Here is a 27,253-nt window from a genome sequence, read left to right as displayed (position 1 = left end):
TTAGCCTTATCACTGTCCCTGTTCTTTCTGCTAAAGCCCTTGCGGTGCGGTGCTTGCAGGGTGGTCTCTCGCTATACTAACAAGTATTGGTGAGAGGGATCACATACTTTCCATTTTGTCAGAGAGTGACTTTCCTCTCCAGCTTCAGTGTACTACGTGTAAAGTACCTATAGCGGAGGGGGAAGGTAGCACGGAGGGGCTAAGCCGGCAGTGTTATTTATTGGCGCGGCCAATTACTGTCACAGCATCGGTACAGGAGCCACCATGGGCTTGTTTCGCCAAGGCGCTTACAACCATGGTGGGCCAGTTAGCTCCGCATTCCGCGTTCTCACAGATGGGATTGTCCCAGCAGTCAGTGGTGTCGTCACCCATGCAGGGTTTCCCGAGGCAGTTGATGGTACCCCACAGTCTTCCTATTTCCCCTCCCCCGGTCTCTCAGGAGCCTGCGTGGGTTAATTCCCTGACTAGTTCTGTACAGCACTTGTCGGATGTGTTACAAGGGGAGTCTGTGTTGCGGCCACATAAGCGTCCGGTGGCGTCTATGTCTGCTCCTTATGAGGATGACGACGTGACGTCTGATGATGGGGAGATTCTGGATCTTTCGGACCAGGAACCTCTCCGTACTAAGGAGGCGGACGCTAGGTCCAAGGTGTATATTCCTGCACTTATTGGGGCAGTCCGCACAGCTTTGGTGATTGAGGACGAAGATCCTCCATTGTCCAAATCTAAATATGCCTTTTTTAAGGATATTAAGGGTGACGCCTCAGTGTTTCCTCTTTCGGGTCAGTTGGTGGACCATTTAGAGGAGGCGTGGAAACAGCCTGGCAAACGATACGAGCTGTAGAGGCGTTTGGTGGTGGCTTATCTGTTCGCGGATAGTTATTTTTCTAAGTGGGAATCCCCTCCACAGGTGGATTCTCATGTGACACGCCTAGTCCGTAGTGCCACATTACCCATACCATCCATGTTTTCCCTAAAGGATGCTACGGACCGCAAGGTGGAGATCTGCCTAAAGTCCGCTTTATTCCCTTGCGGGGGGGCAGATAGGCCGACTATGGCCATTTGTTGGGTTGCCAGAGCTATGAAGCGCTGGGCTGACACTTTGGAGGTGTCCTTCGATTCCAACTGTTCGGCTGAACAGACGGAGTTGATCGGCAATCTCCGGGATTCGGCCACTTATATCAACAGAGCGGCCTTAGATATCAGTACCCTGGCGTCTCGGATTTCTTCGGCAGCTGTAGCTGCTCGTCGCACCTTATGGTTGCGATCTTGGAAGGCGGACGCTGATTCCAAAAAGGGCTTGGAAGCGTTGCCTTTTAATGGAGAAGTTCTATTTGGTCCGGACCTGGACAAAACTGTAGCCACACTGGCGGCAGCCAAATCGGCATGTCTCCCGTCTGCTGCAGTTCCTTCTGGTTCAGGTACGTCGTCCTTTCGGCCTTATAGGGCCCAGGGTGGGTAGGCCTAAAGCACAATCCTTTCCCCGGCAGGCTGGCCCCAAAAAATCGTCCAAGCCCCGGAAGTAGGCCTGGAGTACCAGGCGTCCGACCCCTAAGCCAGATGACAAGCCTGCGGCCAGACGGTTCCGGCCTCCCTTTGGAGGATCCCAAAGTGGGAGGCCGCCTGCTGCAGTTTGCCCGGTGTTGGTCAGTCACCACGACAGACACTTGGGTTCTCGAGGTGGTTTCTCACGGGTACGCCCTCTCCTTCTGGCACAGACCCCCATCTTGATTCTTCTCCACGGGTCTGCCATCAGACCGGAACAAAGCCTTGGAACTGCGGAAGGTCTTGCACAGTATGCTCCAGGCATGAGTTCTAGTGCCTGTTCCATTCTCCAAGAGGGGCCAGGGTTTCTATTCCAATCTCTTTTTGGTGCAGAAACCCAATGGGTCGTATCGTCCGATTCTCAACCTCAAAGCTCTCAACAAGTCTTTGCGGGTGCCGAAGTTTCGGATGGAGACCCTGCGGTCCATTATTCTGGCGCTGGAATGTGGGGACTACATGGTGTCGTTGGACATACAGGACGCTTACCTGCATGTCCCTATTCTTTTACGTCATCAACAGTTCCTCAGGTTTTCAATCCGCAACAACCACTTTCAGTTCCTGGCGTTGCCTTTTGGCCTGGCGACAGCACCACGTGTTTTCACCAAGGTGATGGCGGTCATGGCGGCTTCCCTGCGGCTCCAGGGAGTCCGCATGTTACCGTACTTGGACGATCTTCTCTTGGTGACAGGATCTCCAGAGCTCCTTCTACGCCACTTGGACCTGACCATTGCGGCACTGCAATGGCATGGCTGGTTAATAAACTGGCAGAAGTCCACCCTGATCCCGTCTCAGCAGATTCTGCACCTCGGAGCCTTATTGGACTCCGGACAGCAAAGGATCTTTGTGACGGGGGAAAAGATCTCTGCCTTGCAGTTGAGGGTGCGCAGTTGTCTGCAGAGCCGCCGGGTGTCTCTGCACTCGGCGATGAGGTTACTGGGTTCCATGGTGTCGGTATTCGACATGGTGGAATATGCCCAGTTTCACTCCAGACCTCTGCAGCACCTGATCCTGTCCAAATGGAATGGACTGCCTCAGTCTCTGAAATCGCAGACGATGGTGCTCACTCCGGAGGTTCGCCTGTCCCTAGCCTGGTGGTTGCAGAAGACCCATCTCAACAAGGGTCGTCCGTTCTGGGTGGCGAATTGGGTACTGTTGACAACGGACGCCAGTCTTCGGGGCTGGGGAACAGTCTCGGGTCCACAATTGTTCCAGGGCAGGTGGACTCAGGCAGAAACAGAGCTTCCAATAAACATTATGGAGCTCCGCGCGGTGTTCAATGCTCTCCAGCAGGCACATCGGGTTCTACAAGGTCACCCAGTGCAGGTCCAGTCGGACAATGCTACCACCGTGGCCTACATAAATCGACAGGAAGGAACCCGAAGTTGGGTGGCTCTCGTAGAGGTGTCCCGAATCCTGGTATGGGCGGAGTGCAATCTCCCGGCCATATCAGCAATATTCATCCCGGGAGTGCTAAACTCGGAGGCGGACTTTCTCAGTCGACAGGACGTTCATCCGGGGGAATGGTCCCTGCACCCGGATGTTTTTCAACTGCTGGTGGACAGGTGGGGTCTTCCAGAGATCGACCTCATGGCATCCCGGCACAACAACTAGTTGCCGGTGTACGGGTCTCGCACAAGAGACGAAAAGGCGTCTCTGGTGGATGCTCTGTCCGTCCTGTGGACGTTCCGTTTGCTTATCTGTTTCCTCCGTTTTCCCTTCTTCCGCGGGCAATCCGGAAATTCAAACAGGAAGGAGGAACGCTTCTGTTGATAGCTCCCGCTTGGCCCAGACGGCACTGGTTCTCAGACCTTCAGGGTCTGTCCGTGGACAGTCCTCTGCGGTTGCCGCTACGACCGGACCTTCTGTCACAGGGTCCCTGTCTTCACCCGGACCTGACTCGGCTGTCTTTGACGGCGTGGCTGTTGAGACGGCCATGTTAAGGTCCAGGGGTTTTTCCAGCTCTGTAGTGCGAACCATGCTAAGAGCTCGGAAACCGTCTTCTGCGAGAATATACCATCGTGTGTGGCATACGTTCTTCCAGTGGTATTGACCGAGAGGTTATGCACCTCGGGAATTTCGTCTGTCTAGAGTGCTAGCCTTCCTGCAAGCGGGACTGGCCCATGGGCTTCGCCTTGCTTCTTTGAAGGTGCTGGTTTCTGCCCTGTCTGTTTGGTTCCATCGTAGGATTGCTACAATCCCTGATGTGCACACCTTTATGCAAGGTGTTCTGCGAATTCAGCCGCCTTTTGTTCCACCTGTGGCGCCTTGGGACTTGGCTGTGGTCATGAGGGCTCTCCAGGGACCGCCGTTTGAACCATTGGGCTCAGTGGATCTTAAATGGCTAACAGCTAAGACTGTTTTCCTTCTGGCCATCGCTTTGGCCAGACGTGTTTCTGATTTAGGGGCTCTCTCTTCTGAATGTCCTGAATTTCTTCCCAAAGTCGTTTCCCGGTTTCATATTAACGAAGAAATCGTTGTGCCGGCTTTTAACTCACCTGGTCTTTCAGTGGGTGAGGCCACTTTGGATGTTGTGCGGGCCTTAAGGACTTATGTTGACCGTACTTCTTCATTTAGGAAGTCGGACGCCTTGTTTGTCCTCTATGGCTTCCGTAAAAAGGGTTGGCCTGCTTCAAAACAAACTTTGGCAGCTTGGATCCGTATGGCCATTTCAGAAGCTTATCTTCATGAGGGCCTGCCGGTTCCATCCTCTGTGAGGGCTCATTCCACTAGGTCTGTGTGTCCTTCGTGGGCAGCTCAACGTGGTGCCTCTGCAGTCCAGATCTGCAAGGCTGCCACGTGGTCCTCGGTCCAATCATTTGTGAGGTATTACGGGTGGCCGATTCTCCTTTCAGCACAGGAGCGTCCCCACCCTTGAAGGATACTGCTTTGGGACATCCCCAAGGTATCCTGAAGATACCCTATGGACCTTGAAGTAGAAAATATGAGATATGATAAGAACTTACCCTTGTTATCTCTATTTCTACGAAGTCCATAGGGTTCCACAGGACTCCCGCCCTGTCGCACCTGTGCTTCAGATGGGCTTTACTCTGGTCACCGGTTTTTCCGTCTCCCTTTGGTGAGAATGTAATTCTTATGTGTGTCCAGATCTTTTTTCTCCGTCTTCCTTCTCCTCCTCCGGCCTATGGCTTGGTACGTAACTGAGATGCCTTGGCTCGGGGGCGGGGTATAGGAGGGGGACCCTAGTGCATCCTGGGAGGCTGAAAGCTTTAACTCTATGGTGCCCGATGCCTGATGTCATCACCTATACCCCAAGGTATCCTGTGGAACCCTATGGACTTTGTAGAAATAGAGATAACAAGGGTAAGTTCTTACCATATCTCATATTTTTTATTTCTGCACTTTTGTGTATCAGTTGCATTATTGTGTATGCGATTAGCGCACAATAGCGTATACGTGTTTACGGTATTGCTGCCACGTGTTCAAACAAATTGTTTAAGATTTCATTGTTGTATTGATAGCATGATTACATTGTTTTGAGTCTCTTAATCATACTGCCATATCTGAGAAAAAGTAATTTCTTTCTGCGCAGAAAAGGTGCATGATAGATGTATATTTGTGATGAGAATAGGGGTACTGTGTGTTCCCTATTGCTAGGGGTACTGTGTGTTCCCTAGGGTACACACAGCAGGTGTATTGCAGAATAGGGGTACTGTGTGTTCCCTAGAGTTAAAATCGTCTCTCAGTGTGATCGCAAAATCCATTGATCAGTTAGGTTTTTTGGGCATTTCGATTGAACCGCACGGTTGGGGCAGACCGTGATTGTGAACTGAGTTGTGGTGGAGGAAATCACTGAAAAGGGTAAGGGTTATTGGAACTCTTAAATTCTAGCAGTGGAAAGTACTCGAAAAGGGATTTGGTTAGGGGTACTGTGTGTTCCATATCCGGAAGGCAGGATATTGTATAGGCGGCATTCTGCTGGTTGTTGTGTAGGTTGACTGTAACAATTAGCGAGTTGGTTGTACACAGCGGGTGAAGGTGAGTGGACGCAGGCTGTGAATTCGTCCACCGGTCTAAATCTCTATTGAAAAGTTCCGAATTTTGGCCCAAGATGGGTGCTAAACAAACAGTGGAAATGTTAGATGATGCGCTGCTTTTGGAAGGACCAACAGGTTCGGCACGGCATATAATGCATACAAAGTACGGAGTGTATGCAACTACGCACTGTGATGTATGGGTTGACGAGGAAGTGTGTGAAACCTTTTCCGAAGATTGGCAGTTTTGATGTGGAAATATTGAACAATGTTAGAGATAGCATCTGTGTGGTGAAATCTCTGAAGAAAAGAGTAAAATATAACAATTGCTTGAAACTGTGGCAGCATGAGGGGAACATGTGGCTTAGCGGTGTGCACGTAATGCTAAATAGCGTCGTGTGCGCGCCACAAGGGAGTGTGTACGCATGTCAAGGTAGCATTGCCGAAAGTACAGTTAGTAGTGCAGGCGCACCTCCACCGCCCTATGCGGTGGAAGGTGAAGATACAGCCCATACCAAAAATGATAAAAATGTAACAAGTAACTTGTACCCTCTCCTGAGTAATTATAAGGAAAATGTTTATGAAGCAGATGATGAACCTGTTGTAATGTCAGCCATTTCTCATGCAGTTCAAATGTTAAATGTTCCTCCACAGCAGGTACAGGAAGTGGCCTCACCAATGGTAGTAGCAGAAGTGCTACCACCCACAGAAGCCGTAGCTGGAGCTGGTGGAAATACTATTATACACTGCAGTAATAGACTGACCCCCCAAGTAAAAAGGCCAAAGGTAACGGTGTGGTAGACATGCATCCAGTCCAGACAAAAACAGTTCCCAAAGGGAATCCGGATGCAGGTGGTGTGCCTACAAGGGAGGGAGCAATGCATTGTCCATGGACGAGAGCGGAGCTACATTCCATAATGTCAGATTTCCCTGACCCTAGAAAAGAGTTAGCAAAGTGTCACAGATTTATACAAGATTTAGGTAATGCTCATGAGCCAGCCAACAAAGATTGGCGAGTGGTATTATGGGCATGTCTTCCACACAATACCAACGTGAAAAAGTTTATCACGGCTTGTGTATTGGATGGAGATAGTCCCTTAACTGACACAAGTAATCAGGACAACATAACCCACATAATCACCCAATTGGCCGTATATTTTCCAGTGGTAGATAACTGGAGTAAAATTTATACAATTAAGCAGAAGTAGAGTGAGTCTTCAGAAGATTATTTCACCAGAGCGCTGCAGACTATTACCCAGTACACTGGGATAGTGGACATAAAAGATAGCACGCACCACAAGGAAATGGTCATCACGGTACTTATGGATGGTCTTAAAGACAATCTAAAGACCAGGGTTCAGACCTCACATCCTGGGTGGAGGGGAATTACGGTAGACACTCTCAGGGAAACTACTATTGAACATGACAAAAACATCCTCAGGAAGCGTGAAACACAGAGTGAGAAGCTAATGGCTGTTAGCATTCAAGCTCTTGAAACAATGCATCCACAGCCACCAGACACCTACTCATTGCGCAGCTACAAGTTCTCAATACATATCCTGCGCAGTCACAAATTACACAGCCATACCACACATACCACACTCGGCAACAAAATTCATATCAACATACCTTGCCTCAGAACACATTCCACACACAGCCACAACCCCCATATCCACATCCTCAGCCATTAGCTTTCCACACTCCCCAACCCACACAACAACAACCTTTCAAACCATACCCACCACGAAGGTGTTATAACGGCAACCAGAAGGGACACCTAATTAGGGACTGTAAAGCAAGGAAACAGGGACCACCTAACCAGAGAGCTCCAAAACATCCCCAGAATGCAGTAAACTTCCAGTAATCACCTGCTCACATAGTGGCAGTAAATGCTTTATTGGAGCAGGACAGTCAGCTCTAGGGGTCAGGTCACACCTGTAGTCTACAGCCAGTCAGGTTAACTGGGAGTTCTAGGGAAGAACCTGTAATGACAGTTGATGTAGCTGGTACTAAACATAATTTTCTTGTAGACACAGGGGCAACCAGATCAGTGTAAAAACCTCCATCCAATTTACAGGTGACCTGCAAGACAGTACCAGCAATGGGTGTAACGGGTAAAGTGCAGCATTATCCTTTAACCAAATCTGCAGAGGTTACTATCGGGCCACTGCATACCAGGCATTCCTTTCACCTGGCAGCGGCGGCTCCTACTAACCTACTGGGAAGGGATTTGTTGTGTAAAATGGGATGTGTCATTTATTGTACCCCTGATGGTATATTTTTAGATATCCCAGAAAGAGTTGCGCATGAGGTAAGGGATATATTGGACACTCCACAAAGGTTAATGCTTAACTCTACCATCCTAGAGCAAAGTCAATCACAGATAAAGGAGATGTTATTTCAAATACCGGGTTCCCTTTGGACCAAAGATGGACAGGACACTGGATTAATGGCAAATGTAGCTCCTGTAATGTTCAACTTAAAGGTGGGAAGACAGGCTCCAAAAATCCCTCAGTACCCTTTAAAACCAGAGGTGGAGCTAGGGGTGTATCCCATAATTGAGAGATTGCTCCAGCAGGGGATTTTAGTCCGTACAGCTAGTGTAGCCAACAGTCCCATCTTTCCTGTGATTAAGGGGTGGGAGGGTTTATAGACTAGTACAGGACCTTAGAGGGGTTACTAATGTAGTCGAGAGCCATTTCCTGTAGTGTCAAATCCAGCTATCATTCTCTTGCAGATCCCACCAAATGCATCCCATTTTACTCTTATTGACCCCTGTTCTGCCTTCTTCTCTGTCCCTCTTCAAACTGACTGTCAGTATTTATTCACCTTCACATACAAAGGGGTACAATACACATGGACACGGTTTCCCCAGGGCTTCATAGACAGCCCCAGTATCTTCTCCCAGGCCTTACACAACTGTTTACAATCCTTTCAACCTGCCAATGGATCTGTTCTAATACAACATGTAGACGATTTGTTGTTGTGCTCGGATTCATTTGTCATGTTTAAATGATACTAAACTACTGTTGCTTCATCTCTCACAGACAGGACACAAGGTTGCTAAGGACAAATTACAGCCATGCCAGACTAAGGTTAAATACTTGGGACACTGTCTAACCCAGGGCCTACAACATTTGACAACCATCCGAATACAGGCCATACAGACCATGACACTGCGCAAAATCAACAGCAAATCTGTACCTTCTTGGGAATGTGTGGATACTGCAGAATGTAGATTGCAGGTTTTTCTATTTTGGCTTTACCATTGCAGGGCTTAGTTTCTTCCTCAAAACCCGACCATGTCACACACACTGAGGAAACAGAGCAGGCTTCCTTAGCCTTAAGGATAGTCTGACAAGAGCACCTGCATTGGGAATACCAGATTATGAAAAACTTTTTGATTTATATTGTACGGAGGCTAATGGCTGCGCAGCAGGTGTCCTCACACAAAAACATGCTGCTGCTAGTAGACCCTTGGCATACAACAGTGCACATTTGGACACTGTGGCAAGATCTCTACCAACGTGTTTAAGAAGTGTAGCAGCAACTGCTCTTTTGGTCAGTAAGAGTTAGGATGTAGTATTAGGCCATGATATGATTGTTTATACACCCCATGCTGTATCTGCTTTGCTGAATTCTGCCCAAACCAGACATGTTTCCTCAGCTAGGTTCACAAAATGGGAACTAGCTCTAATAGAACCTGCAAATATCACCACGCAATGTATTTACCATATGTGCCTCAGGATGCACAAAGGGTTGAGAGAGGTGAGTCGCTGGTAGAAGGTGAGTTTTGCAGGTATACAGATGCACATGATTATATGGAATATTTGAATCAGACCTTTACTGCAAGACCTGACATATGTGATACACCTTTAGAAAATGTAGATGTGACATTTTACACAGATGGGAGTTGTCATAGACAAACTGACACTGGAGAGTTATGTACAGGTTATGCTGTTGTAAATGACAAGGACTTTATAGAAGCTGAACCCCTTGGTCCACCTCACTCGGCCCAAGTGGCGGAGATAGTGGCACTAAGAAGAACTTGGGCATTGGCAGAAAGCAAATCTGCTAACATATACACTGACTCTAGATACGCCTCTGGGGTCGTACGCGATTTCGGAGCTCTATGGCATTTTAGAAATTTTATGACAGCAGCAGGCACACCAGTAGCACACTCAAAACATATAAAAGGACTATTGACAGCAATCCAAATGCCAAAGGCAGTGACCGTCATTAAGTGTAAAGCCCATTCATGTGAGGATGATCCAGTGTCACTGGGCAATAATAGAACAGATGAAGCTGCCAAATGGGCAGCAGGGTTAAGAATGATTGCACAACTTAAAGGCAATCCAAAGACTTCTCAGTTTTGCTAATTACTATAGACAATTTATTAAGGGGTTCATCTCTCTGGTGGCTCCTATCACAGCCTTTGACCCGTAAAGGAGCCAGTCCCTCCAAGTGGCCTCCCGAGGCAGAAACAACCTTCCAACTGTTAAAACAGGCATTCATCTCAGCTCTGGTGCTAAGGCAGCCAGACACCAACAGGCCTTTTCTTCTGGAGGTGGATGCCTCTTCGGAGGCAGTGGGAGCTGTCCTATCACAGATATTTGAAAACAACAGGATCAACCCATGTGGCTTCTTTTCTAAACTTTCTCCGGCGGAAAAGAATTATGCCATTGGGGAAAAGGAATTGCTGGCGGTCAAGTTAGCCCTAGAAGAGTGGCGTTATCTCCTCGAAGGTGCCAAGTACCTTTTCACAGTATATACAGACCATAGAGACCTGTTGTTTCTAAAGAATATACAATGTATCAGTCCTTGGTTGGCTCGCTGGGCCATATTCTTTGCCTGCTTCAGCTTCACACTGACTTTTTAATCAGGATCCCTCAATCAAAAGACAGATGCCCTGTCACGCTCCTTCACTCATGACAACAATATGAAAGTCCTCCAAGAAACACCAGTCCAAAACTCCAGAATCTTTGCCAGTATTCAAGTGCAACCTCCCCCTGGCAGAACCTTCATGGCTCCAGAATTATGGAAACAACTACTGTCCTGGGCTCATGCATCCCACTTCTCAGGCCATACAGGTAACTGCAAGATGTTGGAATAACTGCAGTGCTCTTATTGGTGGCCCGTTATGAAAACAGTGGTGGCAGAGTTCATTGCTTCTTGCACCCAGTGTGCCCAACACAAGACCCCTAGACAAGCACCTGCTGGAGACCTGATGCTTCTTCCCATTCCAACCCATCCATGAACACATCTGTAAATGGATTTCATGACAGACTTGCCGGGTTCCAATGGATATACCAATGGATATACCACCATCTGGGAGGTAGTCAACCATTTTTCCAACATGGTCTATTATATTCCACTTAAAAAGCTACCTTCTACTTCTGAGTTGGCTCATCTATTTGTACTTCACATATTCCGCCTGCATGGACTCCCCACTGATATGGTGTTGGATCATGGGGTTCAGTTTGTGGCAAAGTTTGAGAGCTCTCTGTCCGTCTTGCAAGTCAAATTAAATTTCTCCACAGCCTACCATCCTCAAAGCAATGATTCTACAGAAAGGGTGAATCAAGACCTAGAGACTTTTCTGAGAATTTACATGTCATCCTCCCAGGATAATTGGTCAGATTCTCTTCCGTGGGCTGAGTTTGCACATAATTCCTTGTATCACTCATCTTCTGGTCAGTCACCATTTTATGTTGTCTATGGTCTCCATCCAAGGGTTCCTGAATTTAAAGACCTGCCAGTCTATGATGTTCCCGCTGTTGACTTTACCCTGCAGAGGTTCGCCCAGATATGGTCACAAGTTCATGCTACCCTCCTCAAGACCTCTCAGTGATACAAAATGGGTGCAGATAAAAAGTGCAGAACTGTTCCCAGAATGCAAGTAGGGGATCAGGTCTGGCTGTCTACTCACAACCTACACCTCAGAGTTCCATCAATGAAATTCACACCTCATTTTATCGGCCCATTCTCCATCATCGAGGTTATCAACCCAGCGGCTTACAAACTGCAGCTTCCTTTCTACCTCAGGATCCCTAATTCCTTCCATATTTCCATATTGAAACCCCTTATTCTTAACAAATTTCTCAAAGTCCTGCCATCTCCTAAAGTTCTTACCAAGAAGGGGGAGGAGTTCAAGGTGAAACAAATCCTAGACTCTCGTATATGATATGGACACTTACAATATTTGCTGGACTGGAAGGATTACAGTACTGAGGAGCGATGTTGGATCAAAGCTGAGGATGTCCATGCTCCTAGTCTCATCCACAAGTTCCATACCTCCAACCCAGAGAAGTCTGGGAAGTGTCCAGTGGCCACCCATAGAGGAAGGGGTACTGTCACAACCATAGCGTCCTTACCTGCTGGCTCGCCTTCTCTCCCTGTGCGAGTGCTCTGGCGTGGTCCTACCAGTGGGGGTGCTGGTTCCTGGAGGTTGGCGCAAGGTGCACGAGGAGGTCTCGGGGGAACAGGCCATGCTGGTACAGGTAAGACTGGCAGCTTCTCCATGCTGCAGACTGCTGGGTGCCACCATCTTGGTTTTGGGCATGTGACCTGAATGGGCCAATCAGGTTGGAGCTATGTATGTGACTCTCAGCAGCCTATCTTGCACCTTCCCATGGTAATTAAGGGTGTTCAGCACACCCTCTAGTTGCCAGTGCAACATGTTCTCAGCCTTGCTGTGTGAGGTCTCTGTGCTCCCTAGCCTTGGTATATTGCAGTCTCACCAGTGTCTCCTTTGCTCCCTATCAGCATTCCAGGCAGTTCCCATGATTCCTGCACCAGCTATACCCCACGTCTCACCCTCCACTTGTTACTGACCAGCAGCATGCACTCAGAACCCACTGCAATTTACAGACCTCTGATCCTTAGCATACCTCTATTGGAATTTCTTCTTTGTCCGTTCATTACCAAGCACCTGTTTCTCTGCCTCACATCAAGTGGATTCATTCATTACCAGACACCTGCTTCTCTGCTTCATATCTATTGGATTTGTTTTATCAGACACTTGTTTTGCAGTTCCTCAGCAATTGGACTTTTATTCTCTGCCAGATATTTATCCTCCGTTCACCCATGGACTTTTTTTTTTTACAGTATTTATATATTTGTTTAATTCCATGAATCCAAATACTCCCATTAAACCAGCTGCCTTTCAGTTTAACAAGACCGTTCCTGCTTCGACTCCTGATTCCATCCCGGGTCCAAAAACTCCCCAGGTCCTAACACTTATTTTGCATAATCCCCAAATTACTTGCTGATCCCAAAAAGATCTACTACACATACAAAACATATAGATTCACATAGCCTGTCTTCAGTCATTTCTCCTTCGAATTTTTGGCTTTTCAGCATGTTAGTGGTCCATCACTGCTTTCAGCATTTTTGCCTGCACTGTGTGCCTCATATAGGAAATGCCAGCTGTATCCCTTTCTTTGTGCATGGAGCCCAGTCAGTATTGAACCCAGTCCTTTCCTGGGGAGTAGTGACAAATGATCAGGTCCCCACAGCTAGAGGTACTGATCTTAATTCTAAGAAGGCTCAAATAATTAGTTATACACTACTATTTCTTTCATTTATTAGAGGGCCAAAACTTGTAGTGCACAATTTTGGCATAGTACCACTTGTAATGCCAATAGTGTGCACTACAAGTGATACTATGCAATGCCATCCCTGTGCATACTAGTAATTGGTGTTCTACTTGGTGGAAGATCCAATAACAATAGCACATAGCCATTGCTAAATAGGTAGAAGTACTATTGCAGATGAAAACACTTACTTTTTCCAGACATATGTCATTTCTTTCTTTAGTTAATAGAGCCCCATGCGACAGCTGTTAAAAAAAAGGCAACTGATGCTTGTTATACTGTATATTGAAGGATGGTGATGGTGGCAGGGTTTGTTCAGATTTTAATGATTGTTGGACAACCCCTTAAAATGTACTACAAGCTCACGTTTCTGAGGGGCTATTCATCAAGCTCATCGGTCCCATGCAGGGGCATAACTAGACCTAGGGGGGCCCCATAGCAGCATCCTCTCTCCCCCCGATTTACCTGTCCCATGGATGTGCTGCGCTGGGCAGGCACACTCTCCCGGTTGGCTCCATCTCTCTCTCCTCACTGAGTGATTGAGCAGGCTGCAGGTAAGTTGATGAGAGGGGGGAGTGAGGAGGGTGTGGGGCCATGGACTGAGGCCTGGCACAAAAGGTGCAGAGGGAGCATCGGGCCCCGGGTCAGTCTGGACCCCATAGCAACCGCACTCTGTGCACCTATGTTAGTCTCGCCTATGGTCCCATTAAAAATACAGAAACCGCAGTTTCTGCCTTGCTGAAGGCACAAAAATAACAGCACACGATGTATGGAGATATTTCAGTCGCAATTTAACAGGCTCTGAATACCAATAGTTTTCAGAACACGTCTGCTTGTCTGTAACCCAGCTTACCTCTATGGAGCACCCCTGCTGGAGAAGAATGATTTGGGGGTCTGTAGATGAGCCCAATGCCAATTGCAATTAGTTTGCAGTGCATATGTGTGACTGGATGGACTGAATGCGTTTGGCATAATGTTTTTCTCATTGTTGGGCTGTGGTGCCCCATAGTAAATACCACCAACAATGTTCCTTATTGTTGCAACTTACAGTGATAAGGAACATTGATTATCTGGTTATAGTGCATTTAGATAAGTGAAAGCAACCATGATATGTACAGTCTGAGGAACTAAAAGATGTAATTAAGGAAAACAGATTTCTTTCTGTTATGTACCTAAGTTTTGCAAACAATTTACATAGACTAGCTGTATTTGTATGGTCTAGTGATAAGCAACATTTTCTCACAGCTATGTTAAAACTGCAATGAGCAAGGAGAGGAAGCTATGCAGTAATTTCCAGACAGCTGTTCTATGAATTCTATCAAGTAGTGTTACGCTCATACTTTGTATCCAGTATTCTATATACCATTTTAGCTATGTGTCTCATTATTTTATGGTTACAAAAACAATATAAAACAGTGGGGTAATCATTTCCTCTTGACTTGGATTTTGATAGACCTGAATTTGAATATCAGCCTTACTTCCTCTTGGATTGTGTAAGCAAAAAGAGTAGCACAGATTATAATAATACATAACACGTCTATCTGTATATAAAGTATGTTGACATTTTAACTGATTTATGTTTCCTTAGATTATGTTTATTTAATTTCCTTCTAGATATGACACAGTAAACTCCTATGGCTGCCTGGGACATTATGGGGTCTATGGGCCTGATTCAGAGCCGGACGCTATTTGCGGACGCTCGTTCAGAAAAAGGGGCTGGATATTTAAATTGAGCGCTCGCTCTTTGTGGTCTGATGATGCCTCTATGTCTGAACGAGCGTCCGAAACATGCGCTCGCTATTTTTGTAAAGACGCCCCTTGGCCGCTCGCATCATATGTCATCTCCACTATTTATTAGATTAATCGAATACCTCGAAAGGCGTATGAACTGCTCGCTATTCTTGTGGTAGCATTTTCCTACCGCAATCATGCGAGCAGTTCAGGCTAAAAGACAACCAAGTGACGTGGTCGATGACGCTGCTTTGTTAATTATGCACACCCATTAAACGCCCGTTTTGACCGTTTGGCACGCCTGCGTTCGGATCGCCACTTCCCGTTTTCAAGCACCTTCCCCTGTTACCACCCACAAACGCCTCATCCTGTCACTCAAATTAGCAGGCATTCGCTATTTTGCGAGCACACGATTTCCGACCGCACTGACTGGTTGGCGCATGCGCATTACAACCCATACACATGCGCAGATGTGCGAACATCGCTCAGAGCAAACGAGCGGCCGCTTACGAGCGGCTCTGAATCAGGCCCTATGTACTTATAATTGCGGTACTGATTATTATGTATCCAACTCACCGGGGTTATTTTAATTTTTAATAAAAGTATCCCAGCTATGTACTACGGGGAATTCGCAGGGACAGTGGTTGTGATATGTAGGAGAAGTCTTTCACTGAAGTGAAAGACTTCCCCGGTGGAAGCTGACGCTGTGCATTTGCACAGTGTCAGCTCCTGGGGCCGGCTGGGGGCTGCAGGGGAAAGATCGAATGATCTCTCTCCCGCACTGGGAGCCTGAAGATGGTGTAAACTACTGGTGCTAAACTCCAGAAAGCTTTGCTTTTTGGAGTTTAGTACATAGGGGTCAGACCGTAGTCTCCATTGATAATAATGGGGACTGCAATCTGAAGTGCTAATGTGAAATTTAGCGAAAGCTCGTTAGCCAACACTCACCACTTTCCCACTGCAGAGTCCTGGAGTCTTTGTTCCCGAATTACCAATCGACCTATAAGCCGTATCCTCTTCACCGATTAAGTATCGGGTTCAAACAAGCCTGATGCTGTAAGAAAATTGGATAATCAATAATAATCCTCCTGTCCTTGGTGACACTATAAACGCTAGGGATGACCGCGACCTTTACCGGTTGGGTGAATGGTAATCATTGGCACGAAGCCTCAGCTACCCAATATTCACCTATGTAGTGCTCACACACTCAGGTGTACTTTGGATTTCCCACCATTGTGCGAGATCCTCTAACCAGTGCTCAAGGAAAGAACAGACAGAGAAAGAGAGATATAGATTTTGGATCTCCCACCGTTGTGCGAGATCCCCTATCTGACGCTCAGGTGAATGACAGACAGACACTGAGAGATACTCACTCCAGACCTCTTGTCACCTTGACGAGTTGTCTGCCCCTTCCAATCCCCCTTCCTTCACAGACAAATCACATATACAATGCTGTACCAACTGGGTTACCTGATTGTATGCCCGAAAGCATGAACTTCACTTCCGGAAACTAGGTGTGCAGGCAAGGTACGTTTCTTCACAAACTCTCCGCTAATGTAATGAGAAGATTCAATGCAGCCAACAAATAAACATTCTTTTACACATTACATAAACTAGGCTTAGTGGCAATACAGATCTAGCAGAGACACTCTCAACACCATTGCCCCTCTTCCCAGCCGGCCAGCCCTGTCTGTGCCCTTAGGAAAACACCGCTGTCTTTACCTTGCTCCTCTAGACTGGGTCTTCAGAATTCCCACTGCGTAAATTCAGCGCTGAGGCCAGACAGCCTCTTGCACTAACTCCTGAGGAAAAAATGCCCAGTATCATGAGCCTAATACTCAGGCCCGCCTAGCTGGGGCTATCACGGGTGATCTGGGTCTAATACCCAGATTACCTTATCACACAAGCCCACCAGTGCCCGGTACCTAGTGATCTGGGCCTAATGCCCAGGCCACTCTATTATGCAGGCCCACCTACTTATGAGTGGTCATTAGTGATCTGAGCCTAATGCCTAGACCACTTTATAATTCAGGCTCACCTACTTATGACCAATCTCTAGGGATCTGGGCCTAATACCCAGACCACCTGTTAATGCAGGGCCGCCTGTTTGTGGCAGTCTAGTGATCTGGGTCTAATGCCCAGGCCACTTTATAATGCAGGGCCGCCTGTCTGTGACAATCTAGTGATCTGGGCCTAATGCCCACTGATAGGCCCGGGCCTAGTGCCAGACTCCCTGCCCCCAGGCCTATAGCCTGTTTGTGCCACGGGCCTAATGCCCGAACCCTGGTGGTCTAGGGAGGAGTTAAAGATAGGTGAAAGTGGCCCACGGCCGCCAACCCTTTTCGTTGGGAGAGTCTGCAGTGGGGAACTTCGTGAAGCTCTTTAACTTCCTACCACTGCACAGCTCTCCAGTCCTCAGCTTTGGCTCCACTCTCCGCCACCAGCCGCCATCTTCCTCATTCAGCCGCGGTACTTCTGGCTTCAGATTTTGATCATGGTGTCTTCCAGCGCCTCTGGAGCTCTTCTTTCCTGCGGACAATCCTCTTCACTCGATCCTCACCGATGGACTGACCTGTCCCACTCAGCAGCACCTAATATGCGTAGCCGCGAGGGGGCGGAGCCATGACGTGGCGAGCCGTGATTGGCTCGCCATGCCAGAACTGGATTGGCTGTCCGCCCGCAAGCCATTACTGCCTCGCAAACGGCGCCAATTTCAAAATCTGCATCTCTGATTGGAAGAGCTTGAATCTTTTCAGATGCAAGCTCGTCCAGCTCTGTCTCTCGCCCCCGCACCGCGGTGCTCGGAACGCCGACACCTGCCGGTCCAGTGGACACTGGATTCCGGCATGGATCAGGCCCTGCACCGATGACCCTGCTCACACTAAATAGCACTTTGCCAGAGATTTCTGCCATAAGTACATAGGATTGATACATAAAATTATACAGAAACTGCAGTTTCTGCATAATTTCATGTAAAATATGACTTGATACATAGGGCCTGATTCAGACCCGCTCGCTAAGATGCATACTCTAGCTGCTGCCGATGGTATGCAGTGTGTATGCATCGCAGTGCACATACCTTAGCGAAAGTTCACAATGCATTCGCTTACTGCACATAGACAGCCCAGCAGAGTGAGTGACAGGGGAAGTTGTTTGTCGGTGGTAACAGGGGCTGGCCTTTAAACACGGGGGAGTGGAGGTGCAAACGCAGGCATGCCTGAGCATCTCAATGGCATTTTAGAGGTGTGCATAATTAAAAGATAGCATCTTAGTAAACGTTGGCTGGTTTATTTTTCCACTGAAGTGCTTGCGACAGGGTATGGTCAACCTCAAGCGCTGCGATAGCATCCGATGTACCGATGGTTGCATACACTTCCTGGAGATGACGTGCACAAGTGGGCGTCTTAAAACAGGCTTGTGGGTGTCTGCATGCACTATGTGATCGCTCTCTAAGAAATACTGGGCGTGCTAGTGCAATGCTGTGTGATAGCACTGCCTACGCAAATTGCTGCATACACATTGTGCAAAAGTATGCATCAGGTGAGCGGCTCTGAATCAGGTCCATAGGCCCCAATATCCTAAATCACTGACTAAAATGTCTGACCTACAGTACCTCAGTGTTGTGAGAGTTTTGCATCTTTTCTCTGTGAAGACTTGATTAGGCTAATGACCAATTGTGAACATGAAAAGTGCAATACATTTTGGAACTTTGTAGTCATTGGTGCTCAGAAGCCTAATGCTGCACATCCACTAATAGATAGCGGAATGACAGTATGATTATGACATCGTAATCGTACTGTCGTTCCCCACCCCCTGCAGTGCCTACAATGAATGATTAGTCATTTGGTGTAGGCATCTGTCGTTATCAGCACATTGACCGCCATGTTCAGCCGATGAATGATGTCGGAAACGACCAGCGGGAGCGGGCATCGCTAGTCGTTTATGACATTAGTGTGCACGATTTGTGCATGATTAATGAGTGACTGAATGATAACGTTAATGTCGTTATCGTTCAGTTGTCCATTAATATCTGCTAGTGGATGTGCGCCTTTAGTAAGTAGTTTGACTTATATATATTAAATAATTTTCCCTCACATGTTCTTGTAAACAATTTAAATGAGTCATTACTGTAAGTTAACCAAAGTTAATATTTATTTATTAACAGTTTCTTATATAGCGCAGCATATTCTGTTGCGCTTTACAATTGGAAACATTGATAGAACAAAACAGGGTAATAACAGACAGACATAGAGGTAAGAGGGCCCTGCTTGCAAGCTTACTATCTATATGACTAATATCATTAAGGCAAAACTTTCTCCAGAATGTAATATAGCATTCCTATTTATTTGAAGTTCTCCTATTCATGAAATATAAGAATTCATTCAATGTGTCACATGCAAATGTCTGTGTACCCTTTTTGTCAGTAGTATATAATACCTCTTTTGGCAAAGTTCAGATCTGTGGTGAAGTACAAACCCCAGGTACGAATCTGAAGTCAGTTGTCAGATTCAAAAGGCTGTTTTATGGACATGTTATATAGACAGTGGAAGGTACATCATGAGGAAACAGTGATCCAACAGGCTGTGGAAGAAAAGAGTAGGGCAATATATATTATATACAATCAGGTTGACAGCATGTTGTCCTACAGTATGTTCATGTGAGACTATGGGATACATTTACTAAAGTGCGAGTTTTTAGAAGTGCAGATGTTGCCCATAGTAACCAATCAAATTGTAGCTATTATCTTCTAGAAGGTGCTAGATAAATGTAAAGTAGATTGGTTGCTATGGTCGGCGATGCCCTCCGTTTCCTGCGGAGACCCATGGGTCTCCGCAGCTGGCTGATGGTACTCAGATTATCCGATGCTGCAATGGAAAACGCAGCTCGGATAAGTAATGCACAGGGGGCGTGATGCCTCCTGCTGCATTGTCATATCTGCAAGGATCACAATTGCAAAGCTGCCTGCGTGCATATATCCTATGTCTATAGCCTGCGTGCATATATCCTATATCTATAGCCTGCGTGCATATATCCTATATCTATAGCCTGCGTGCATATATCCTATATCTATAGCCTGCGTGCATATATCCTATATCTATAGCCTGCGTGCATATATCCTATATCTATAGCCTGCGTGCATATATCCTATATCTATAGCCTGCGTGCATATATCCTATATCTATAGCCTGCGTGCATATATCCTATATCTATAGCCTGCGTGCACTTATGATCCTTGCAGAACCAGGCCCTCATTCTTAGGGTACATTGCTGCAAACTAGGGATGTGCAGGCTCGGTTCTACTCGGTTCCGTTCGGTTCTTTTTACCGAATCTTATTGGCTATCCAAAACTCGTGACAGCTGAAACCCAATAAGATCCGGTAAAAAGAACCGAACGGAACCGAGTAGAACCGAGCCTGCACATCCCTACTGCAAACTAGAATGAAAACTTTCAAGAGATGCAACAAAATACAACCTTCTACCACTTCTTTTCATTAAGTTAACTTTTCTATTGCTCACCTATCTTACTGCTCAGTTTAAGCTCATTTATAAATTATTTTATTCTTGAGAGTGAGGGGGCATCTGCCCTGCCTTTGTAACTAGTGTTCACTCTAGGTCCAGCGGCAGGCAGGGCGCCTAACCTAGAGCTAGGGCACATCTGCGTGTGCCCAAAAAGGGGCATGGCCAATGAAAAGGGACTGTATCTTTATGATGTGTCCCCTTTTCGTTACTCTTTACGGACATGCCGGGCAGCCCCAAAGCGCCGCGGCCACTGTGAATGAATGCTGGGCACATGCGCCCAAGCATCCATTCACCGGCGGTGACCGCTGCTCTGCTGGTTTTCCCACTTGTGGGACACCGCGGCCCACGGGTGGATGCCAGAACCCGCAGGCTGTTTCAGCGGGGTGCCACGCTGGAGGGCAGGGTGCTTTCTGCCCTTCAGAAATAGGGCAGGGCACAGCGCCCCACTGAAAGCCTAGCGGAAATGCTAGTTACATGTGGTATTTGTGTATGAACTGTAAACTAACTTTCATTTGTAAAGCACAATGGAATATGTTGCACTATATAAGAAAGGGTTCATTAAATAAATAATAATTTGGAAACAATGCACCTAATAAACACTTCTACTGAAAAGCTACTGGAAGGAACAAAATGCATGATTGAAACTACAAGCCAGTTGAGGCACAATATCCACCAGCTCAGACCTGGTGCAGCAATCAAGTTTTCTTTGTGGAGGGGAATGAGCTCCTGCCCATTAAATACACCCTCTCAACACCCTTTATTTAATTTTGACACTTTCTGCAAAATGACATCAAGCTTCAAGTTTGACCCCCAGCCGATGTGGTGAGTTTTTAGATACAAGGGCGTTCTTTGCCCATTATGACAAAGAAGAAATATTGGCCCTCATTCAGAGCCGTACGCTCTGAGCAGAGCGCACTCTCTGCATGAGGGCCGGGCTCCATTTTCATGGAGCGTCCTCCTGGACGCTCGTATAGCTGTGGGTCACCACCCACAGGCTATACGAGCGTGCATTTTGATGGCCGCGATGGTCGTGACCATCGCGACCATCGAAATTGCGAGCTGGAGCCTGCGGTTGAGGTTTTCAACCGCTAGCTCCGGAGTGATTTTGGCTCTATCAGAGCCAAAATCACTCCCACTGACATCACTAGTGATGTCAGTGGGCCGGCTTCTGACGGGAGGCGTTCCCATGGGAACGCCCCCGTCAGGGAGGCACGCCCCCGGCACACCCACCAAAGGGGGCGTGCTGTCAATCAACATTGACAGCACGCCCCCTTTGATCGGACACAACAAGCGAAGGAAAGTCCTTCGCTCGTCGTGTCTGGCGCATGCGCACGACGGAGCTCCCTCCGTCGTGCGCATGCTCAGTGCAGACCATCGACCCACTTGCGAGCGGACAGCCGCTCGCGAGTGGGTCTGAATCAGGCCCATTGTGTCTACTTTGTTGAGCTGTTTATAAATGAGTTATAATTTAGTGGATTGAGGTTTACAAATGTTATATCAAAAGGTCTTATATTTTGTAGGAGAGCCCATAGATGAGTGTGTTTTAGTCTTTTACAGAATAAATGGTGTACTCATTTTTTAGATTACCTTGAACATGCATTTAACTGGAATCAGTATGAAATACAGCTGGCTGTTCGATTGCCGGCAGCGCCTGGCCGACAACAGCAGAGTTCCCAGCAGCGGAAGCCCGACAGCGCTGGAAATCCCAATCGTGGATAGGTAAGTACTATCTAACCTAACCTCCTAACCCTAACCCTCCTTAGGGGTGCCTAACCCTAACCTCCCCCCCAAGTGCCTAACCCTAATCCCCCCTGTAAGTGCCTAACCCTAACCACCCCCTTCCCCGCATCTACATCTAGACGCCCGGCATTTCATCCCTCGCCGGGATATGACAGTCGGGAAGCTGGCTGCCGGTATTAAGGCAGCCGGCTTCCCGATTGTATACCATTTAACTTCATGACTTTGGATCATATTAAAGTTCATGTTTAGAAGGGGTGTTGCTCTGAAAGGTGTTACATTTTGCAGCAACGTATTTAACCACTTAACTGACAAATTCTTTTTCCAAAAACCGCTCCAAAATTGTCGGTTTCTTTTATGATTGAATTAGGTCAAGAACATAATTTTAAACTTATCCATCACTATTTTATATTAAAAAAATATTTGTTTTAAAAGACAGTATACCATAAAAACAGCAATTTGTATGTTATACTGCAGTGATGGCCATTGACAGCTGTACCATCGATGGTTCAACCATCGTTAGAAGCCATCAATTGTTTAGCGATTGGTCGAGGAAATCTGTGTAGACCACAACTGCCGATGTTTCAGAAACATCGATTGAGCGTTGCCATCGATGGTGTAACATTGATGGCCACCAGCAATGGCAAACCACTTGTTATCAGTCAGACCATCGATGGTTTACAAACCATCGATGGTCAGTTGCCATTTCAACTCAGGCTCTGCAATATCTATCGATTATTTATTTATATATATATATATATATATATATATATTCCAAGGGTGAACCGGCACTCAAAAAATAATAATAGAGATATGTGCCAGGGTGCCTTCTGTGAGTATCCAATATTCATGCAAAGAATCAGCGGCACTCCTGGACTGGTATCATAAGCAAAAAAAGGGGTTTAATACATGCCAAACTGCCGACGTTTCAGAGCCAGACACGGCCCTTTTCTCAAGGCTGGCATAACAATATTAAATATATGAACAGCAGACATAAACACTGCTGAGTCTTACCTTTAAATAGCGGTGTGTTTCCTGTGTGCCGGCGCCGGCCAAGACAGGCAGGGGGAGGGGTTGGCGCGCACGCGGCGGCTCCTGTCCTCCATGGATGACATCACTCCAAAGCTTGTTGGTTGTCATAGAGACAAACCTCAAGCCTGGTATACTGTCTGTCTGGCCCGCGTCAGCTACAAGGAGAGACAAAGAAACATATTATGTTACATGCAATAAACTTACATATAAATATCGGTCGCTTAAGCTATTAACTATGAAAAATGCATACAAACTAACTACATATAATATATACCATAGACTAGAACAGCTATAATGATGAACTACAGGTAAGTCATCCTGACCATACTTTAAGTGGTTACTCAATACAAAGTAGTATCTGAAGCGTGACGATTGTCTTTACAAAAATACATTAAGAGACAGTTTCTCATTAAGTCCCGCAGGATGGATCGTATTTAATTTGTGTATCCAGGACGCTTCGAGACGCAGAAGTTTTTCGCCTCTATTTCCTCCCCTTAACGTTGTTGGAACATGATCAATTAAAATATGTTTCAAAGCAGACAAAGGATGGTCAGCTAGCAAAAAATGTCTGGCCACAGGTTGCTCAGCCACTTTTTTTAGTAGGGCTGATTTAATGGCCGATCGATGTAAAGCCATCCGTTCTCTCACTGTCCTGATGGTCTTACCGACATAATGGTACCCACACGGGCACATTATCAAATAGACTACGTATGTTGAAGTACAGGTGAGGACATGTTTTAAATGATATATATGGTCACGATGGGGATGTTTAAATGTTGATCCTGTCATCATATATTTACACGTGGTACATTTTGTACATTTGTAGCAACCTGGTGCTTTTGCCCGTATACTTTGACCTTCCTGACTGGGATGCACAAATCCAGTTATATCCGTATGGACCACCATGTCCCTAATATTTCTGCCTCTTTTGAAGCACGCCATCGGTCGTTTGCCTGTGAAGCAAGGTAAGTCTTTATCAGTTGAAACTATGGGCCATAATGCCCGTGTGGCTCGCTGGATCACTGGACTACTGGTTTGGTATTCAAGTTTCCAAGGGATAATGTTACCTTTGTCTTTATTTGTAGATTGTAATAACGTGTCTCTTTGAAGTAGCAGGACCTCATCTCTTTGCTTCCTTAATTGAGTTAAAGAATATCCCCTTGTCACGAACTTGTCTATTATTTTTTCCAACTCTTGTCGAGTATGATCAAGGTCACTTGAAATACGTGCAATTCTCATCATTTGTGATTTTGGAAGCCCTCTCACAAGTGATTTAGGATGATGGCTATTGGCCGCAAGTAGGGTATTACGATCCGTAGGTTTACTATATACCCCTGTTTTAATACTACCATTTTCGATAGTTACTTGAACGTCAAGATAATTCAATGTAGATGTACTACAGTTATAGGTCAATTTAATAGGTGAGTCACGGTTATTAATTTGTTGCATCAGCAACTCAAATGCCGTTAAGCCACCAGTCCATAACATAAACAAATCGTCTATGTACCTCGTGTAGATAAGTATGTGTTTACTAATTTCTACATTAGAGAAGAACATATCATATTCTTCACTAAACATATAGATGTTTGCGTAGCTCGGGGCTACGTTACTGCCCATGGCACAACCGGACACCTGTTGATAAAACTTCCCATTGTATAGAAAATAATTGCGTGACAGCGTAAGTTCTAATAACTTTAAGAAAAAGGTTTTATCCAGAACAGTCATTCGTTGTTGTACTATAAATGTTTTCATGATCTCTATTCCCTTGTTATGGGGGATAGATGTGTATAGACTTGAAACGTCCATCACACAAATTAAGGTATCTGGTGGAACCATCGTTACCGTTTTCAATGCCAATAAAAAGGCTGTGGTGTCCTTAATATATGATGGCTGTATAGACACCAAAGGCTGGAGAATTGTGTCTAGAAACATAGAGATGGGCTGGTATAAGGAGTTCCTAGCCGATATAATCGGTCTTCCCGGGGGTGATTGTAGATTTTTGTGAATTTTGATGGACGTTTCAAGTCTATACACATCTATCCCCCATAACAAGGGAATAGAGATCATGAAAACATTTATAGTACAACAACGAATGACTGTTCTGGATAAAACCTTTTTCTTAAAGTTATTAGAACTTACGCTGTCACGCAATTATTTTCTATACAATGGGAAGTTTTATCAACAGGTGTCCGGTTGTGCCATGGGCAGTAACGTAGCCCCGAGCTACGCAAACGTCTATATGTTTAGTGAAGAATATGATATGTTCTTCTCTAATGTAGAAATTAGTAAACACATACTTATCTACACGAGGTACATAAACGATTTGTTTATGTTATGGACTGGTGGCTTAACGGCATTTGAGTTGCTGATGCAACAAATTAATAACCGTGACTCACCTATTAAATTGACCTATAACTGTAGTACATCTACATTGAATTATCTTGACGTTCAAGTAACTATCGAAAATGGTAGTATTAAAACAGGGGTATATAGTAAACCTACGGATCGTAATACCCTACTTGCGGCCAATAGCCATCATCCTAAATCACTTGTGAGAGGGCTTCCAAAATCACAAATGATGAGAATTGCACGTATTTCAAGTGACCTTGATCATACTCGACAAGAGTTGGAAAAAATAATAGACAAGTTCGTGACAAGGGGATATTCTTTAACTCAATTAAGGAAGCAAAGAGATGAGGTCCTGCTACTTCAAAGAGACACGTTATTACAATCTACAAATAAAGACAAAGGTAACATTATCCCTTGGAAACTTGAATACCAAACCAGTAGTCCAGTGATCCAGCGAGCCACACGGGCATTATGGCCCATAGTTTCAACTGATAAAGACTTACCTTGCTTCACAGGCAAACGACCGATGGCGTGCTTCAAAAGAGGCAGAAATATTAGGGACATGGTGGTCCATATGGATATAACTGGATTTGTGCATCCCAGTCAGGAAGGTCAAAGTATACGGGCAAAAGCACCAGGTTGCTACAAATGTACAAAATGTACCACGTGTAAATATATGATGACAGGATCAACATTTAAACATCCCCATCGTGACCATATATATCATTTAAAACATGTCCTCACCTGTACTTCAACATACGTAGTCTATTTGATAATGTGCCCGTGTGGGTACCATTATGTCGGTAAGACCATCAGGACAGTGAGAGAACGGATGGCTTTACATCGATCGGCCATTAAATCAGCCCTACTAAAAAAAGTGGCTGAGCAACCTGTGGCCAGACATTTTTTGCTAGCTGACCATCCTTTGTCTGCTTTGAAACATATTTTAATTGATCATGTTCCAACAACGTTAAGGGGAGGAAATAGAGGCGAAAAACTTCTGCGTCTCGAAGCGTCCTGGATACACAAATTAAATACGATCCATCCTGCGGGACTTAATGAGAAACTGTCTCTTAATGTATTTTTGTAAAGACAATCGTCACGCTTCAGATACTACTTTGTATTGAGTAACCACTTAAAGTATGGTCAGGATGACTTACCTGTAGTTCATCATTATAGCTGTTCTAGTCTATGGTATATATTATATGTAGTTAGTTTGTATGCATTTTTCATAGTTAATAGCTTAAGCGACCGATATTTATATGTAAGTTTATTGCATGTAACATAATATGTTTCTTTGTCTCTCCTTGTAGCTGACGCGGGCCAGACAGACAGTATACCAGGCTTGAGGTTTGTCTCTATGACAACCAACAAGCTTTGGAGTGATGTCATCCATGGAGGACAGGAGCCGCCGCGTGCGCGCCAACCCCTCCCCCTGCCTGTCTGGGCCGGCGCCGGCACACAGGAAACACACCGCTATTTAAAGGTAAGACTCAGCAGTGTTTATGTCTGCTGTTCATATATTTAATATTGTTATGCCAGCCTTGAGAAAAGGGCCGTGTCTGGCTCTGAAACGTCGGCAGTTTGGCATGTATTAAACCCCTTTTTTTGCTTATGATACCAGTCCAGGAGTGCCGCTGATTCTTTGCATGAATATATATATATATATATATATGTAGCCCTAGTATAATGGGCTAAGTACCTGTTGGGATTTAATACCCAATAGATGCATTGAGAGTGCTGTCTGGCACC

The 27,253-nt window shown here is 46.0% G+C and overlaps 2 protein-coding genes across 2 annotated transcripts; one reads left to right on the top strand and one right to left on the bottom strand.

Moving 5' to 3' along the window:
- Positions 1 to 23,530: 23,530 nt before the first annotated feature.
- LOC148506530 (uncharacterized) lies at positions 23,531 to 24,877 on the bottom strand. The gene has a single exon (XM_088446525.1). The coding sequence runs from the start codon at positions 24,875 to 24,877 to the stop codon at positions 23,531 to 23,533; it is 1,347 nt and encodes a 448-aa protein (XP_088302651.1).
- A 367-nt stretch (positions 24,878 to 25,244) lies between these two features.
- LOC148506529 (uncharacterized) lies at positions 25,245 to 26,591 on the top strand. The gene has a single exon (XM_088446524.1). The coding sequence runs from the start codon at positions 25,245 to 25,247 to the stop codon at positions 26,589 to 26,591; it is 1,347 nt and encodes a 448-aa protein (XP_088302650.1).
- The last annotated feature ends 662 nt before the right edge of the window (positions 26,592 to 27,253 follow it).

This window comes from Taudactylus pleione, unplaced genomic scaffold (assembly GCF_031769625.1).
Source record: "Taudactylus pleione unplaced genomic scaffold, aTauple2 ptg000400l, whole genome shotgun sequence".
Classification (NCBI taxonomy): domain Eukaryota; kingdom Metazoa; phylum Chordata; class Amphibia; order Anura; family Myobatrachidae; genus Taudactylus; species Taudactylus pleione.
This window is presented reverse-complemented; position numbering and strand designations above follow the sequence as displayed.

Coding starts and splice junctions, on each gene's coding strand:
- LOC148506530 (XM_088446525.1), bottom strand. CDS start 24,877: ATGACTGTTCTGGATAAAACCTTTTTCTTAAAGTTATTAGAACTTACG.
- LOC148506529 (XM_088446524.1), top strand. CDS start 25,245: ATGACTGTTCTGGATAAAACCTTTTTCTTAAAGTTATTAGAACTTACG.